We start from the raw sequence: 16,858 nt of genomic DNA, 5'->3' as shown, positions 1-16,858 counted from the left end.
GGTTCACACTAACATTTTCTGAAACAAGAGTTGAATCATGAAAGCAGAGACGGAAAGAGTGGCACACTTTGTACTCTTTCAGGTGCTTTGTAAAAAAAACCTCACTTTCCCCCACTCATATCCCATTTGTCTGTTTTCTTCTCTTCTTCAGAACGCCAAAGTTCTCATCCAAAAGTAAGTATTATTCATTCTTTTAAATTGCCTCCCTGTTGCAACCCTTAATTTGCCTTTGTGGACGGGGGTTCAAAGAGAGGAGAGCTCTCTATGTGATCCTCTTATAATTGCTTCTCCTCCTCTCCATCCATTGAACTCCAGAATTGTTGAGATGACCCAGAGCTGCAAACCGGATGCCCTGGAATCGGGTTATGACAACATGGAGCACTACACTGTGGATTTCAATGCCGAGGAACGGCTCCTTTACCAGCTCGATTTCATCAAAAGTATGTGTCTGGAGGTGGGAGTGGGAAGGACTTTGGAAAGTCTAGAGCCGTTTTAATCCCCATTTGGGTAGACCGAGTGGGCTGTACATCAGGTAATTAATACAGCATTGAAAGCCTAGAAAAAAACAACTAATTTAATAAGAGTCAAAGCATTTCTGCCCTTAGGGAAAAGATACATTTATTTAGTTGGGTATATCTATTTGCAATTGTTAAAAAGGAAATAGCATTCTCAGTTATTGCAACATGTATGAAATAGAATATAAAGTAAATACAGTGTTCCCTCACTACTTTGCGGTTCGCTGTTCGTGGATTCGCTGTTTTGCAGTTTTTCAATAAATTCTAAAAGAATATTATAAATCATTTAAAAAATTACAATCTATAGCCTAAGGAAGCGAGGAAGGAGAAGCCGAAGGGAGAGAAAAGGAGCCAAAGTGGCAACGGGAGGAGAAGGAGGCGATTTATCAACACACGATTGGTTGATAAACATTTAAAATAGTGTATAACTACTAAAATAATGTATAAATATTAAAATAAATATAGTGTTCCTACTTCGCGGATTTTCACTTATTGCAGGTAGTCTTGCAACGTAACCCCCGCGATAAGTGAGGGAACACTGTAATATACTAATATACTTTATTTATATTCCGCTCTATCTCCCTGAGGGGACTCAGGGCGGATTACAGAACACACATACGGCATGAATTCAATACCGTTATACAATTAAGAAGGACAGACAATACACAGATAGAGGTAAAGTTATTTCCCATCTTATTTCCGGCATCTTGGAGGCTGTGTTCGACTCCAGATACAAGGAGGTGCTGTTGCTCCATCTTCCATGCCGAGGAGCTTTGTTGTCCTCCCAATCAATATTCTTAAGGTGCCTTTTATTATTTATTTTATTTATTTATTTACAGTATTTATATTCCGCCCTTCTCACCCCGAAGGGGACTCAGGGCGGATTACAATGAACACAATATATGGCAAACATTCAATGCCAACAGACAAACAACATTCAGTTTTTTTAGACAGACACAGAGGCATTTTTTTAACATCTTTCCAGCTTCACGATTCCGGCCACAGGGGGAGCAGTTGCTTCACCGTCCATTGGTGGCTGTTCTTCCTCTTCTTTTCCTCCTGAGCAGTTTTATGGTGTTGTAGATTAGTTAAATTAGCCTCCCGCATAAAGCGTCCCTAAATTTTCCCTACTTGACAGATGCAACTGTCTTTCGGGGCTGCTAGATCAACAGCAAGCCGGGGCTATTTTTTTTTTTTTTGTGGTCGGAGGCTTAACCCGACCCGGGCTTCGAACTCATGACCTCTCAGTCAGTAGTGATTTATAGCAGCTGGTTACTAGCCAGCTGCGCCACAGCCCGGCCCCGCTAAAAGCAGTACCTATTTATCTACTCACATTTCCACTTTCAATCTGTTAGGTAGTCAGGGAGCTGGGGCTAACAGCAGGTGATCACCTCGACCTGGGCTCGAACTGCTGATCTTTCAAACAGCAGGATTTTTCTGCATCTAGCGGTTTAGCGATTTAGCAGAAAAATCCTGCTGATTGAAAGATCAGCAGTTTGAGCCCAGGTCGGGGTGATCACCTGCTGTTAGCCCCAGCTCCCTGCTTACCTAACAGATTGAAAGCAGAAATGTGAGTAGATAAATAGATACCGTGCTAAGCCCAGCCCCACAAAGGATACATAAAGGATACATTCTGTGACTAGATTGTGATAAGTTGATATTTTTTCCTAAAGGAGTGTTCCTTTGTACATTTACTATACTGCCTGTTGCCATATGGTAATCCCATTAATTTCATAGGATTTTGTAAATCAATGAACATTCAAAGGATTTTTTTAAAGACAAAGTGGTTTTGCTAGTTTCTTCCTCTGAAATACATCCCATGGTACCTGGGATTAGTAGGATAGTATTAACCAGAGCTTATACTACTTAGTTTCCAAGATCAGATAGGATCTGTTACCTTTACTTTGTTTAGGGTCAGTTTTAGTAAAGAGCATAAAAAATTACTAAGTTGCTTGTTCATTCTCCCCTATAAAAGTCCTGATATGTTAATACTTAAGAGTGCAGATGCTAAATATGACTGTTTGGACTGTACTTTTGTTTTGTTTTTTTAATATAATTTTTATTGGTAGTTTTTGAATTACTGTACTTTTGTTTAAGAGTCCCACAATTGTGGAAAAACAACCCAAATTTTAAAAATGGTTGTTATTTTTTTCATCTCAGAAGATGCCTCTCTAGAAATCTCTAGACCCTCCAATGTGATTATATGGTGATTATACAGTAGAGTCTCACTTATTCAACACTCGCTTATCCAACGTTCTGGATTATCCAACGCATTTTTGTAGTCAATATTTTCAATACATCGTGATATTTTGGTGCTAAATTCGTAAATACAGTAATTACTACATAGCATTACTGCGTGTTGAACAACTTTTTCTGTCAAATTTGTTGTTAAACATGATGTTTTGGTGCTTAATTTGTAAAATCATAACCTAATTTGATGTTTAATAGGCTCCTCCTTAATCTCTCCTTATTATCCAACATATTCACTTATCCAACATTCTGCCGGCCCGTTTATGTTGGATAAATGAGACTCTACTGTATGTGATTATACGCCAGAAATTGATCATTTTAGCATACCAGGTTAACCTCCAGGTGCAATAATTCTTGCCAGTTGAAATGTTGGCAGTTCAAAGCCCGGGTCGGGGTGAGTGCCCAACCTTCAGCCCAGCTCACTGCCCAGTTAGCAGATCGAAAACAGCTGTGAGTAGATAAATAGGTACTGCTTAAGAGGGGAGGTGGCCAAAGAAAGAGGAAGTATGTGAACAGGGCTCTTTGACATGAAAGATGGAGTGACAGCAAACCCCCCCCCCCCCAACCCCAGTGGCTGGAATTGAGCACAGCCTCCAGGACGCCGAAGATGGGAAATGCTTATATACCACTGTCTGTACTGTTGTTTGTCCTGTCTATGCATAACAGCATTGAATGTTTGCTGTATATGTATTCTGTGATTTGCCTTGAGTCCCCTTCGGGGTGAGAAGGGTGGAATATAAATACTGTAAATAAATAAATATAATTGCTCTGGCGGAGCTACAAATGCCTGTATTTTTAACTCCAACATCATCTACAGTTTTCCTCTCTGTCTATCAACCATTCAGGAAGTCAGTGGAAAGGTTCTGTTGAACTCATTGTTCAATGCAAGGCTGTCGCTATCCTTATATTTGGAAAGACGAAAGGTTGACTATTTTTGATATCTTTTATTTGGTTTTTCCCCCCTCTAAAAAGATAGCATGACCTTTCTTCTATTCTCCACAGCAGTGCTGTCTTTGCTGTCCTTCCGTCAGCAGCCAAAAGCTTTTTCATTCCAACCGTTCTTTTGAGAACTGAATGTTTTCAAATAGGGTGCTGGGATGCTCTGGGTTGCAGTGTTTTAAAATAGATTTTGTAATTATTTTTAATTCTCCCTTTTCAATGGTTTTATTGACAGTTTAAGAGTAGTTTAATAGCAATGTTTTGGTTTGCTGTTGTGTGTATTCAAGTTGTTGTTGGTTGACATATGATGGTCTTAAGCAGGCATGGGCAAACTTGGGCCCTCCAGGTGTTTTGGACTTCAACTTCCACAATTCCTAACAGCCGGTAGGCTGTTAGGAATTGTGGGAGTTGAAGTCCAAAACACCTGGAGGGCCCAAGTTTGCCTAAGCCTGAGTTACTATACAAATTACAGTGCAGGCGTGAACAAATAAAATTAAAGCACACAGTCCTGGTTCATCTTCCCATTAATTGCAATAAGAACTGTACAAACTAGGGCCGGGCTGTGGCGCAGCTGCTTAGTAACCAGTTGCAATAAATCACTACTGACCAAGAGGTCATGGGATCGAAGCCCAGGTTGGATTGAGCTCCCGACCATTAATAGCCTAGCTCGCTGTTGACCTAAGCAGCTCGAAAGACAGTTGCTCGAAAGACTGTCAGGTAGAAAATTTAGGTACCGCTTTATGTGGGGAGGCTAATTTAATTAATTCATGACACTATAAAACTGCCAGCAGCCTGCAGAAAGGAATGAGGAAGTACTACCCTCAAGGACTCAGTGTCACAAGTGGGCGATGAAACGGCAGCTCCCCCTGTGGCCGGAATTGAGTATACCCTCATGAAGCCAGATGCTGGAAAATGTTAAAATAGCCTCTGTGTCGGTCTATATGTTGTATGTCTAATGTGTGTTAACTGGAAAATCATATGCATGAAGCCAATTGGCTGAGTTTGAAAGGACTCAGTTTTGTAACTGTTGCTATCCTGCTGCCGAAGAACCGGTTTGAACAGGTTTCTCTCTGTGTGTGAGTGAGTCTACTGAGTTCTGGCTGGAAAGAAGATGGCTCCTTACTCAGAGAGGCCTGACTATTTCTGAGGCCTTGTTTGCTGCTGATCTTCACTGAAGCAGATTCATGGACTAAGAAAGGATTGCTTATAATGGCTGATTTCTGTAAGCAAACAGAGATGCTATTGTAAATACCGTTGTTCTGTTGATCTTTTGGAATCAGTAAAAGTTCCTGTGTTACTTGTTCTGCAAAGCTGCATGGTTCATCATTCTGCAGGGTGTCTCTGGGCTCACGGGCACATGTAGGAGCTTCTATCTATCATTTACAAACCCCAACATAATGACATTGAATATTTACCATGTATGCATATGTGCATTGTAATCTGCCCTGAATCCCCTTCGGGGTGAGAAGGGCGGAATATAAATACTGTGAATAAATAAATAAACTACTTAACAATACAGTTCACTCCCTTATTCTTTCCTCAACTTCCATAACTTTTTCTAGCTTCAGACTGCAAAGCTGATGCAAAAAAGTATTTGGCAAGATCACTACGGTCCTTGCCACACAGCTGTATAAAATCAACATTGAATTGGATTATATGGTAGTGTGGACTCAGATAATCCAATTCAAAGTAGATATCGTGGATTATCTGCCTTGATATTCTGGGTTATATGACCATGTGGAAGAGCTCTAAGGCAACTCTTTTAGTGTCCCTATGGAGCTGTTGACATTTGGCCAGAATGCCAACCAGGACTCTAATTTATTATTTATTTATTTACAGTATTTATATTTATATTATATTTATTTATTTACAGTATTTATATTCTCTAAAACCCATCTGACTGGAAGCAGAAGCCCAGGATCATGAACATACTGAACTGATTCCTAGATCGTTGGATTGTCAAAAAGGTGCATCTGATAGACTCTGAAACTTATAAGGAATCAGTTATTAAAATGTTTCTCTTTTGTCTGCTGTCTCTTGTTGGTCTTTGCTCTAGTTGAAGATCCTGAGCCGTCAACAGAGGATGAAGGGGCCAGCGGTGAGGCTGAAGACCCTTTGGCAGAGATGGGGGCTGCTGCCTCGGAGGAGAGAGAAGACTTATTTGCCTTTGGGAATGAGGAGCAGGAGCAAGGAAACACTCTCCGGATGATGGAAACCCTGAGCAGAGCCACCCATGAGGCTATGGCAGAAGACCCGGCTGGCAAAGAAGGCAGCCTATGGGGTGCTCAACAGGTGAGAAAAGTCAGGAAATGAGACTCTACCTAAACATTAGAGAGAACCTATGGAGTTATTTGACAGTGGAATATTCTGCCTTAGTGTGGTGGGGATACCTCTCTGGAGGTTTAAAAGCAGAAGCTGGATGGCAATCTGTGGGGAGGGCTTTGACTGTGTTTTCCTGAATGGAAGGGGAATGGACTTCATCGCCTTGGGTCTCTTTCAACTCAATGATTCTATGAGATCTAGATCTGGGACACCAGAATGGGAAGAGGAGCTTATTGGGATACATGGTATTGGATGGAAACTCTAACAAATGACTAGGCTCTTTATTGTCAAAGGCTTTGACTGGTGAACATATTTCTGTAACTCCACTGCTGTGCAAAACCCTGGGCTGCACTTAATTTCTCATGAAAGAGACATCACTCTTCCTGCCTCATTCATTTCTCACTGTTATGGGTTTAACCAGATGGTTGCACCTCAGGTTAGCTTCACCTTGCTAAAGACACCAGGCTGCACACAGAACATAGTCTTTTGTAGTTTATTAGGAAATAGGCAGTAAAATAGTTCATAAAAGGTAAAAGTTCAGTTTCAAAATATAGTTACAAAACAAGGCTGTAATCATCAAATCCATAGAAGCATAGGCATGAAACAAGGTCTTTTCAAAGGAAGCCAAAGTCCCAGCAACGAGAATATATCTAAGCTACGAGGTAATACAGTTTGAACCTCTGGGGTCTTTCTTGGAGAAGGATTGCATGGATAAGACCATACTTCGAGAAGCAAATATTGCTGGACAGTGTCACCCTTAATCTATAATCAATAGCAGTGGTTCCCAACCTGTGGGACATGGCCCACCGGTGTGCTGCGAGACCTAAAATAAGATGGGTAAAATCAGCTCTAGATTATTAAATGTGGTTTTCTGTGGGAGAGGATATGGTGGCTACTGGATAGCATATGTTCTGTATCAGAAACTAGAACTGATGTGGTCTATCTGTTGCAATTTTCTGAATCAGCACCCCAAATAACCAAAGCAAATCTAAAGTTGACCCAGAACTTATTCGTAACCCTTTTGGTACTAATGTTGGAGAGTGGTCCCTGGTCAAGAAAAGGTTGGGAACTACTGATCAATAACAACCAAAACAGCAACAGTAGCAACAAAAGCAACAGAAGCCATGCTTCACTGCTTCTAATGCATTGCAGTGTTTACAGATCCAGGCATTAGACAGAAACGTAGATCTGCTGGAGCTTTTTGCTTTTCCTTGCTATCTGGGTGTTTTGTGTTCTTTAAGAGTCTTCTGGATGGAGGCTCCAGTTCAGCAGCATCTCAGCCAGAGGGTCTTTTACTGAGCAAGGTGCCCACCCAAGGCATGGATGGAGCCTCTGGGGAAACCTTCAGCAAAGCAGAGAGTTCAGAGGAGACTGAGGAGTTTGGAAACCAGAGCGGCAACAGTATCTTTCTGAATGGGATGGCATCTTCCACCAGTCAGGTCAGAGATGTTTGTGTCTGTTGCTGAACTGCCCACTGAGTTGTCCACTGAAACACCTCTATGAAACTCTTTAGTTTCAGATTAGAAGGGCTGAAGGCCCCACAAAATCTTACATCTCTCTCAGAGTTTGGAAATGAGACTTATTTTGGACCACTGCTCTTATGATGGCTGGAGGATTTGGGGAGTTGCAATTCAGAAAGTAAGCTTTCCAACTGGAGAAAGCTTCCCAGATGTCTCCAACTCTCATTGTATTCAGAGCTTCTTGTGTCTGTCTTGAATTCCCAGTCAGTTTTATTGGGTGACCCAGTATTTATTTATTTATTTATTTATTTATTTATTTACAACATTTATACCCCGCCCTTCTCACCCAAGGGGACTCAGGGCGGTTTACAAAAATTGGCAAAATTTAATGCCCAAAATTCAATCATAAAAACAAAACAATATAAACAGATCCATTAAAAACATTGTTAAAACACATTATAAAAACCTTAAAAACGTATATATAATTAATTCCATTCATCCGAGATCCTCATGCTTCATCCTTAAATCAGGCCATTTACTTATCAAAAGCTTGGGCACATAACCATGTATTCAGATATCTCTCGGTCATTCTAGTTCCCTCCTGCCCACCCTTCCTTCCTTCCTTCCTTCCTTCCTTCCTTCCTTCCTTCCTTCCTTCCTTCCTTCCTTCCTTCCTTCCTTCCTTCCTTCCTTCCTTCCTTCCTTCCTTCCTTCGAAACCACAAATTCCACAATTTCCCAACCTGCATGACCTCTATCTGTGTTGGATACAGGAATGTGAGATGTGACATCTCCCCAGAAGTGCTGATTTCCAAACTCTGATTTGGGTAAGCGATGTCCTGGAAGGACATGGGTAATTGACGGTGTCTGTCAGCATCCTCCCACCTGATTGTGTTTAGAGTTAATTTTGGGGTCGCCATGCTCCTTATGAATCAATCTTTGTTCTCTCTTTGCTTGGATCAGAGAATGGCCTGGGCTGACTTTCGTTCCCTGAGTCTGGCTCTCTGTGAATCTATTCTTAGCCTCTCACTCCTCTTCCTGATGCTGCCATAACAATGGCTCAAATATGAGCTGTGCCTTTCATCTTCAAGGGCTTTTTTTGCTGAAGCTGGGAGCTGGTAATAAGGAGAAGGAAGACACTTTTTGAAAACTTACAGACTTTTGCATATGGATTTGGGGGCTCAGGAAACGGGCGGAAGGGCAGGATGCCCTCTATCCATCATGCCAACCAAGCAGTCAGTGACCTAGGCAGCATCTAAAAGTGCATCTACACTGCAGAAATAATGCAGTTTGACACCACTTTAACTGCCATGGCTCAATGCTATGGAATCATGGGAGTTGTAGTTTTACAATGATTTCAGCCTTCTCTGCCATCACCAAACTGCAAATCCCAGGATTCCATAGCAGTGAACCATAATAGCAAAAGTGATGTCAATTTGCATCAGTTCTACAGTGTGGATCAGTCATGGGCAAATTCTGGCCCTCCAGGTGTTTTGGACTTCAACTCCCACAATTCCTAACAAACTGTTAGGAATGGTGGGAGTTGCAGTCCAAAACTCCTGGAGGGCTGAAGTTTGCCCATGCCTGGTGTAGATGAGATGGCTTGTGGATACCAATAGTTAAAAGCCAACATTGTATAGTGACTTGAACGTTAGACTACAACTCTGGAGAACAGAGTTCGAATCTCCAATCAGCCATGGAAACTCCCTGGACAAGACATTTTCAGCAGAGGAAAGCAAATCCTTCCCAAGGATTTCATAAATTATAATATCGACCAGGAAAACATTGTGGAAAAATGGCAAAAAGAAAAAAAACCCTCTCCAAATGCTTGAAGAATCACTGGAAAATTAACCCAAATACTCAGAACCTTCACTGGCATAAATATTATATATATATACATATATATAGGTATAGATATAGGTATAGGTAAAGGTAAAGGTTTCCCCTGACGTTAAGTCCAGTCATGTCCAACTCTGGGTGGGTTGGTGCTCATCTCCATTTCTAAGCCGAAGAGCCAGCGTTGTCCGTAGACACCTCCAAAATCATGTGGCCGGCATGACTGCATGGAGCGCCATTACCTTCCCGCCGGAGTGGTACCTATTGATCTACTCACATTGGCATGTTTTTGAACTGCTAGGTTGGCAGAAGCTGGAGCTAAGACAGAGTGCTCACTCTGCTCCCCGGATTCGAACCTGGGACCTTTCGGTCTGCAAGTTCAGCAGCTCAGCGCTATATCACACTGCACCACCAGGGACTCCATATATCTCTATATATAAAAGAGTGATGGCATCACAGCGACCTACAAAACAACAAAACTACAGGCCCCCCAACCTCGAAATTTGACAACGCAACCCATCATTCATGCCTCTAGGTTGATACAACAAAAAGAAAAGAAAAATAAAGTCCTAATGAGAGAGAGATGAATAATTGCTTTTATCCAATTGCTGCCAGTTAGAAGGCTAAGCTCCTCCAACTTGGTCTCCTAGCAACCCAATTAAAAAATAATAAAAAACACTAAAAAAAACAATTTAAAACACTAAAAATTAATACAATAAAATAATAAAAAGATAACTTACAATAAAATTAATTAAAAAATACAAATAACGTCAAATAAAAATTCCACAACAATTTTTAACCAATACCACCACCACTTTGCCACAGCAACGTATGGCCGGGCACAGCTAGTGTATATATATATATATATATATATTCTGATTCTTCCAGATGAGAATGATATGACTGACTGCAGTATTAATATCACTATACTAACTATTCTGAGCTGCTTTAAAGAATGTCAACGTATCAATAAGACTGTTTAAAAATGTGTGAGACCTCTGTACCAAATGGAGCAAAAGAGGATGATCCGGAAGAGTTTGCCATTCAATGTTCTGCGTATCCCATTGTTAAATCAGAGCTTTATCTTGACAATGAGCCTGTGGCCTGAAAGAAGCCTCACACTTCCTGTTATATTGCAATTATCTCCATGTCCTGGGTGGTTGGCACAGATCAAAAGGTGCTCCGTTCTGTCTCCTACAATGCAAGGTCTAATATACTGCCAATTAGCGGCTAAGCTGTCTCTGACCTAAATCCAGTTAGTAATTCCCCCCAAAAGGGAAAAGCAAGCATAATGTATGGACTTGAGTCTTGGATTAGGATTTCTGAACATTTGGGTTTGAATGCCAACTCAATCATAGCCATGGGCAAGTAACACTCTCTCAGCCTCAGGAGAAAACCCCCTTTGATTGCCAATAATATGCTAGGATATCTTCACCATAAGTCAGAGATGACTTGACAACACACAACAGCAAAAACAGGAATCTATTATGTGATACACAATGGACCGGTGCTTTTAAAATAAAGTTTCTATTCATTATAGTACTAAGAAAAAAAACAGAAATTTTTGTCTGCAGAAGATGGAAACCTTCTAGTGGCAAACTGCTCACTAAGAGTGCATCTGGACAGCAGAATTAATCAGTTTGATACCACTTTGACTGACATGGCTCAGTATTATGGAATCCTGGTATTTGTAGTTTGGTGCCATAGCAGCACCATTTGGCAGACAAAGATATAGACCTTGTAAAACTACAGCTCCTAGGATGTTGTATCATTGGGTCATGGCAATTAAAATCATGTCAAATATTGCAGATCAGGCATGGGCAAACTTTGGCCCTTCAGATGTTTTGGACTTCAACTCCCACAATTCCTAACAGCCTATCGGCTGTTAGGAATTGTGAGAGTTGAAGTCCAAAACATCTGAAGGGTCAAAGTTTGCCCATGCCTGATGTAGATCCACCCAAAATCACCTATTGGGTTTCCATAACTGAATGGGGATTGGAACCCTGGTCTCCTGGAGTTATAATCCAGCATTCAAACAAAAAACCAACTCACTAATTTGTTACCCATTTCTGTCCTCATGGTGATTAAACCACTGAGCTGCTGAACTTGCTGACTGAAAGGTTGGTGGTTCGAATCTCGGTAGTGGGGTGAGCTCCCGCTGTTAGCCCCAGCTTCTGCCAACCTAGCAGTTCGAAAACATGCTAATGTAAATAGACCAATAGGTACCGCTCCGGCAGGAAGGTAACGGCGCTCCATGCAGTCATGCCAGCCACATGACCTTGGAGGTGTCTATGGACAATGCTGGCTCTTCGGCTTAGAAATGGAGATGAGCACCAACCCCCAGAGTTGGTCACGACTAGACTTAATGTCAGGGGAAAACCTTTACCTTTATCTTAGGGAAAGGAAAATCGAACAAGGCCCTCATTCATGTTCTCAGGAAGACCTTGAAGACACCTTCTCTTTTTGACTCTTGTATCTTTCTGCTTCTCCAGAGTCCAACATCCAACTCCTCCACTGAGACATGGAGAAGAGAAGGCTTCACCGAACCTCTTCTCAGCAGCTGCTTCAACCCCACTCTGTGGCTGCATGATTAGGGAAGGTGAGTGTCTTGAATCAAGGCCTTTGTTTGGAACATCCCCAATCATTCTTCCACGCAACCCATGAATCATGAATAGTTTGAAAGGAAGGATGTCTAATCTGACCTTCCCCCAGCAAGATAAGACTGTTCAACATGAGAGCATCTGAAACTCCATACAATCTAAGTTTCCCAGACTCTGTCTTTCCAGGTATTTTGGACTTCAGTTCCCAAAATCTCTGATCTTTTGGGAGTTGAAGTTCAAAACACCTGGAGGATTAGAGCTTGAGAATCACGGTAGTTTCCAACTTGTGGTCCTCCAGATATTTTGGACTTTGATTCCCAAACCTCCAGCCAGCATCACCAACAGTTGCGGATTTGGAGAATTAAATTTCAAAACCCTATCAACCAAAATTCTTTTTTCCTGAATATGGAATGTGCCCCAGATGAGAGGCGTATCTGGGGCCATAATCACCATGTCTTCTGTCAATGGGCAGAGAGGTTTTACAATAGTGTTAAGAACAAATTTTAACCTGTTGTCGAAGGCTTTCATGGCCGGGATCGCAGGGTTGTTGTATGTCTTTCGGGTTGTGTGGCCATGTTCCAGAAGCATTCTCTCCTGACATTTCACCCACATCTATGGCAGGCATCCTCAGAGGTTGTGAGGCCTCACAACCTCTGAGGATGCCTGCCATAGATGTGGCCGAAACGTCAGGAGAGAATGCTTCTGGAACATGGCCACACAGCCCGAAAGTCATACAACAACCCAACAAATTTTAACCGCTATCCAATGACATAGAAAAGGTTATATTCTAGGTTGTTTCTTCTGTAGCTTGGCAATTTGAGGCTGGGAAAAGGTATGCTGCTGGGAACATATTAGTCCTTTTAAACAATTTCTTGTACAGTTCTCATAGCTTTTGATTCATACCTCTCAACTTCGATTTCCTTTGGTTGCTTCTGTGAGATATAACCCTCAGGAATATTTCTTCCACAAGGCTTGCTTTAAAGTTAGGCTTGCACCCCAGAGTTAGAGCAACAGGGGTTCATCTGGAATATAGAATCAATACAGTTGGACACCACTTTAATTACTATGTGAATCCTTGGATTTGTAATTTTATCAGTCAGCAGCACTATTTGGCAGAGAAGGCTAAAGACTATGTAAAACGAAGTCTACTAGGATTCAATAGCATTGATCCACAGCAGTTCAAGTGGTGTCAAATTATATTAATACTACAGTATAAATGCACCTTTAGATCTTGAACCTTTGCCACAGGATAGTCTGGGTAAAATGAGTTATTTAAGATCCCAAATTTACCACTGGATTCCATTCCTGAAGGACTGGAATCCTTTTTTCTGCCATAGACCACCTGTCATGCTCCACAGAGGCTTTTACTGTTTTCTTGGTTGAGCCTCAGTTGTCCCGTCAGTTAGACTCGTTTACTTCCTTTTTGTATCATTTTCTGTGGGTAATTAATTAATTAAGAAACCCCCCAGAGGTGGAGATTGCAGTCCTCCTTAGCAACAGTTAGTCAGTCTAAGGGTGCCCAGGAGCCTAGAGGCTGCAATATCTTCCACGTCTAAAGTCAAGGAGACTCAGTCAAAGGTTAAGGAAACTTGATCAAAATTAAGGAAACTCAGTCAAGGTTTAAAAAGCTAAAGGTTGAAGGAATTAAGTTTGTGACGTGGAGAAACAAGCTTTAAGTATTGAGGAACCAAGTTTGCAGTTTAAGAAGGAATGAGACTTAACAGGAGGTATTAACAAAAATCAAAGCCATACAAAGGACACAGAAAAGTAGTTAGAAAAAGGATCTCTTTGGAAGAAATCAAGAGAAACTCAGGTTCTGAGCTTCCATCTGTTCCTTTAAGTAATCGTTTCTTAGTCAGACCCTGGGAGGAGTTAGGGTATTGATCTTCAACACAATTAAATTACTTTTTTGTTTAGTGTTGTACCTTTTGTTGTGAGTTTCCACCTCTATTTTTTGTCAAGAATAGGGCACCTGAGAGAGTGAGCTCAGGGAGCAGAACACCACCTGTTGCGATATTCAAAACCACTAAAGCTTATCTTGCAGCCATGATGTTTCTTAGTTTTCAGTACTGAATAAATTCTTGGAGAAACTTGCCATTTAGAGTTCCAGGTCTAAAAAGGATGTGAGTACCTAGGACTCAATGTCTTACCAGTCTAATATTTCTGCTGCATCTCCACCCTATTTCTTTCTTAGATAGTCTTTGTAGTGTCTCAGAGACCCCCAAGTCATGACCCCGTTGTCATTACGAAGCAGACCGAAGAAGAGATGGGGTTTTTGCCATTTCTGCCTGATTCCGTTCCTTTCCAGATGTCCCCTGTTGACAGTTCTATCCCACAGTTCATAGAAAAGGGCCTTGGCTCTCAGCCCGGTTCTCCAGAGAATGTTAGTTTTGACCGCCGATTGTTTTGGGAGACTTCGCGAGTGGAAAAGCAGATTTCCAGAAGGAGCGCTCGTTTAGCGGAGAAAGCAAGCGTTAATTAAGCTGGTTCCCTTGAGAGTTTTCAGGGAGGATTGCATCTGGCAAAGTTGTTGACTTTGGTCATTTTCCCTTGGGAAAGAGTTCAGACACCTGGCTGAGGAGGAGAGCAAAGTCCCATAAAAGTTCTGGGCACCAGATAGATTTTGCGGTGTTCAACGTGTCAGTTGAGGGATTCACATCGACTCTAGTTCTGCAGCGCGCTACTCTCGAGTAGACCGGCGTTGCCTCTCGTCTCCCTGTCAAGCCTGGACAGCAATTCAGCTTTACCACGACTAACTTTGCCTTGCCTTGCATCCTAGCCCTGGAACTCTTGACAGATCTTGCCTTAATCCTCACTCAAACAGCCTAAAGGTTTGAGTGTGTTTCGGTTATTGGATTTAAAACTTTGAACTCTAATACTGGATATCTCCTTTCATATTACTGGACTATATTTGACCTTTCCTGAAAAGTCTACTGCTGGACTACATACTCTGCTTATTTTTAGTTGTCTCCTTTATTTCCTTAATAAAGATATTAGACTGTTTATTGGCCTTCATGTCTGATTCCCAGTGCTCATGCTGCCTGAGGTGTCACAGTCTTCTGTCTTAATCATTTTATCTCTCTTGTTATTCTCTTGGCTTTTAGGTCCAATGACATCCTTCAACAGGATTTTCCACACCTCTGACAGGTTGACCTGCCTGATCTAAACCCTTGTGTGGGAAAAACAAGGTTCAACTAATATGCACTCTTAGAGACAAGAGCATCAGTAATTCAAGGATGACCCAGTTCATGTGAAACAAAACATATTTGGACCTTGGACCGCCTCAACCTTCTTTGTTCTTCTCCTTGAACTTGTCTACTCATCCCAAAAACACACCCTTTTCTGGATCCCCCACTCGGATCTATCCCGAACAAGAATAGTAAAATGGGATGGCTTGGTGCCAGTTAATAAATGTGTGTGTATGATATGATATCACTAAGTCATAATCTTTGGTTCAGAATCTGTGCTTTCTGTTGGTGGTTGACATCAACACCACTGGATCTTGGGTTTTGCCTCTGAAGTCTTAGGCCCTGGGATGCTCCTGACTTGGCCTCTCCTGGCTTATTCTTTCTATAACCCCAGTTTGAGAAGGAAACAGGCTTATTAAAATAAAGTTTATTCAGAACACTTCAACGTACATTTTCAAGTTTGCTGATTGCTTTAATCCAATGGAGACGGGGAGGAAACAACATCTGTACATGACCAAACCAATCAGTTCACATCTGGATCGGGAGGTCCGTAATGCTGAGATAACAAGGAGAGAAGCAGCAACATGTTTGGCGCTCTAAACACACTCCCTTTCACACACACACATACATTCAGACAGACGCGTCTACACACATTTTGCTGTGATCACATTCTTGTGACCCGAAAGCTGTCGAAGAAGTTATACTAGGCTGGTGTAGAGCAGCACTCAAGAACAACACAGATAGAAGCTGTACATTTTTGGCAGTTTTCAGTTACAGGTTTCTAGAGGGGTGCTTAAAGGACTTCAAGATCTGACTCCAGGGAAAAGAAATGGTGCTCGTCATTTAGTTTCGTCATCTCAGAACTGCAAACCCACCCCGTTCCTTTTCAAGAAAGAGTCTCAAGAAGGAACTGCTTGATCCTACCAGCCCTTGTTTAATCACCTTTTCAACAAAACCACAGTGGATTTTCAGTTCCGACATGAAGCACACTTCTGAAGCTGAACTTTGCCCTGGGAAACAAAGCAGCGAGGCATAAGAAACAAATGGAGTGACAAGGAGTGCGAGGATTTAACCAGAGAGACTTAAGATCATATTTTTTTGTGACCACAAAGCGTGTTGGGTAACCTTGTGCCAGTTGCCATTTTTCAGCCTAACCTCCCTCACAGTGTGGTTGTTCAGATGAAGGGGAGGAACAAGATGTTCTCTGTCGATTTAACAGTGAATCTGCTCTGAGTTTTATCTGAGAGTTAAAAAGAGCTGTCCATGGTGCTGCATCCTAGCCCTAAAATGAATTTAGCACCTTGGATAGCTCCCCCAAAGGTTAAAACAAACCTGACAGCAGATTCAGTACACCAAGACACAGCAGCCTCGATATGAGTTTGTCCTCCACATTTATGGGTCTGACTTTGGGGCATTTGATTATTCACAGATTGGATTAATCTCTAGGTCCTCCAATATAGCTATATGTCAGCCTCTGCTGAAGATTGACCACATCATCATCCTGAAGGGCTATCTAGGTTTTCCAGTGAAACTGCATGATCAGTGTCCAGCAGAAGACATCGTAGAGGACCTAGAGATTTGTGGAGACATATACTCTCAGGTTAAAAAATATTTTTTCATAGATTTTCATTTTCACAAAGGTCCACATCGAATGTGGAGGGATGATTATACTGGATAAGAACATCTAATTGCTTCCTACCTGTAGCCTGCTAGATGTTGGTCTGAATTCAATTGGTCAACTTCAGCTAA

The 16,858-nt window shown here is 41.7% G+C and overlaps 1 protein-coding gene across 2 annotated transcripts in view; it reads left to right on the top strand.

The window, feature by feature from the left end:
• Positions 1-15,558, top strand: part of LOC100557756 (tripartite motif-containing protein 54) — a 44,393-nt gene extending 28,835 nt beyond the window's left edge. Inside the window, exons 6-11 of one of the 2 annotated variants that reach the window (XM_062979077.1) lie at positions 152-174; positions 316-440; positions 5,761-5,996; positions 7,268-7,465; positions 11,814-11,920; positions 15,026-15,558. In XM_062979077.1, the coding sequence (XP_062835147.1) occupies positions 152-174; positions 316-440; positions 5,761-5,996; positions 7,268-7,465; positions 11,814-11,915 (684 nt within the window). In that variant the 3' untranslated portion in view covers positions 11,916-11,920; positions 15,026-15,558. The remainder of the gene's footprint in view (positions 1-151; positions 175-315; positions 441-5,760; positions 5,997-7,267; positions 7,466-11,813; positions 11,921-15,025) is intronic. The other variant, XM_062979078.1, reaches the window with a different exon arrangement.
• Positions 15,559-16,858: the final 1,300 nt, after the last annotated feature.

This window comes from Anolis carolinensis, chromosome 4 (genome assembly GCF_035594765.1).
Source record: "Anolis carolinensis isolate JA03-04 chromosome 4, rAnoCar3.1.pri, whole genome shotgun sequence".
NCBI lineage: Eukaryota > Metazoa > Chordata > Lepidosauria > Squamata > Dactyloidae > Anolis > Anolis carolinensis.
Note: the sequence above shows the minus strand (reverse complement) of the source record. Positions and strands in the feature narration are given on the sequence as shown.